At 41.1% G+C, this 1,804-nt stretch overlaps 1 protein-coding gene across 1 annotated transcript in view; it reads right to left on the reverse strand.

Annotated features, from left to right (window-relative positions):
• Positions 1-1,804, reverse strand: part of LOC106958408 (fibroleukin) — an 8,501-nt gene continuing 6,697 nt past the window's right edge. The window contains exon 6 of the mRNA XM_015050292.1: positions 1-500. Within this exon, the coding sequence (XP_014905778.1) occupies positions 158-500 (343 nt within the window). The 3' untranslated portion in view covers positions 1-157. The remainder of the gene's footprint in view (positions 501-1,804) is intronic.

Below are 1,804 nucleotides of genomic sequence, written 5' to 3' on the forward strand. Positions count from 1 at the left end.
TATGAATGATTTTGCAACTCACTATATTTTGTCTTTAATCCATTCACTAAAATCCATGTAAATTTTAGCAGAAAGTTGTTTAAAATCTGTCGTCTATACAACAAAAGGCCTTGCATCCCACGCGTATTCTGCAGTGAGCCCTCTCCGATCGTGTTCCTCACTTGGTTCCCCTAAAGTCTTTGGGTCTCGTCTTCATCTCCACCCTCTTGAAGGAGTACCGCTCCCCGGTCCTTCCGTCTGTCAGGATGTACCATGTCCCCCAGTAGATCCCGTTGGTCAAACCCGTGTAACGGCCACGGTAATATCGCCCGTTCAGGTTGGCTGCCAGGCAGGCGTCGAACCACCAGCCTGCGCCGTAGTATTGGCCACAGCTTCCAGAGGCGTAGCGATCGTTGTCTCTGTCAGCAGTGCTGAACGGTCTGCCGTCGTGGTTGTAGCGCTTGCTGTAGCTCAGAGAGTTGCCGGCATCGCCAGAGTACTCGTGGGCTGTCAGACGATACCTGGAAGAGAAGGAGTGGTAACTGTGTGGTAAAATATTATTTAAAGGTTTTTGTACTTGGTTAGTGCAGAGTTTCTCTCTCTAACGCCTATTAAAGCCTCTGTCCAATCTGACTGAGCTTGTGCTATTTTGCAAATATAGGTGAAAACTTTTCAGTTTCTAAATGTGTAAGTCTGGTGGGGATGTTCTCTAAAATAAACAAATAATTCAGTTCATTTTTCTAAATAATAAAAAAGCATTTCTGTTGCACAAAATGCAATTTCATATAATATAGCAATCTGTCACTGTATTCTTTATCAATTGTAGATTGAGTAATTCTTTTTTTTTATTAACCAATTAATATTTGGATAGCAAAAGGCACTTCACAGAAGATTTTTTTGTACAGATTTTGAACCAGGTGAAGCTAAAATAATGTTACTTGAGGAGTTCTGGTAGAACGTATTTGCATACAAAGGGTTTTGTTTATCTTAAATGCAAAAAGTATATATTTTTGTACAGTTTTGGCTTAATTCCTGCTCTGAATGAGTTGTTCTTTCAGCAAATGGCTTTTGTTGAGTCTTTATGCTCCAGTTAATCATTATTCAAATAATGATTGATTAATCACAATTAATCTGATTAATCAAATTATTAACGATTTCAGCCCCAGTGTAAGGTTTTAAATTTGTATTTTCACAAGTGTTTTGGTTTGTCACATCAAATCCCCATAATATGTTGAAGTTGTGGATTTCCATCCATCCATTTTCTTTTTACACCCTTGTCCCTTAGTGGGGTCGGGAGGGCTGCTGGTGCCCATCTCCAGCTAACGTTCCGGGTAAGAGGCGGGATACACCCTGGACAGGTCGCCAGTCTGTTGCAGGGCAACACAGAGACAAACAACCAAGCATACACACACTCACAACTAGGGGCAATTTGGAGAGGCCAATTAGCCTGATAGTCATGTTTTTGGACTGTGGGAGGAAACCAGAGTACCCAGAGAAAACCCACGCATGCACAGGGAGAACATGCAAACTCCATGCAGAAAGACCGGGGCCAGGAATCAAACCCAGAACCTTCTTGCTGCAAGGCAACAGCTCTACCAACTGCGCCACTGTGCAGCCCAAGTTGTGAATTTAACATGACAAAGTCTAAACAGGGTTTGCAACACTTTTTATGTAGTTGCTCCATCAGCTGCTGTCTGGGCAGTAATAACTGGAGTTGCTCAAGAATTGGCCCAAAGGTAAAAAGCTTACTTTTTTTTTTTTTTTTTTTTTTTTTTTTTTTTTTTAGAAAAAAACCCTCTTTTTTTTTTTATCCAAAGAACCACAT

Source organism: Poecilia latipinna, unplaced genomic scaffold (genome assembly GCF_001443285.1).
Source record: "Poecilia latipinna isolate Pla-1442-1.1 unplaced genomic scaffold, P_latipinna-1.0 Scaffold984, whole genome shotgun sequence".
Classification (NCBI taxonomy): Eukaryota; Metazoa; Chordata; class Actinopteri; order Cyprinodontiformes; family Poeciliidae; genus Poecilia; species Poecilia latipinna.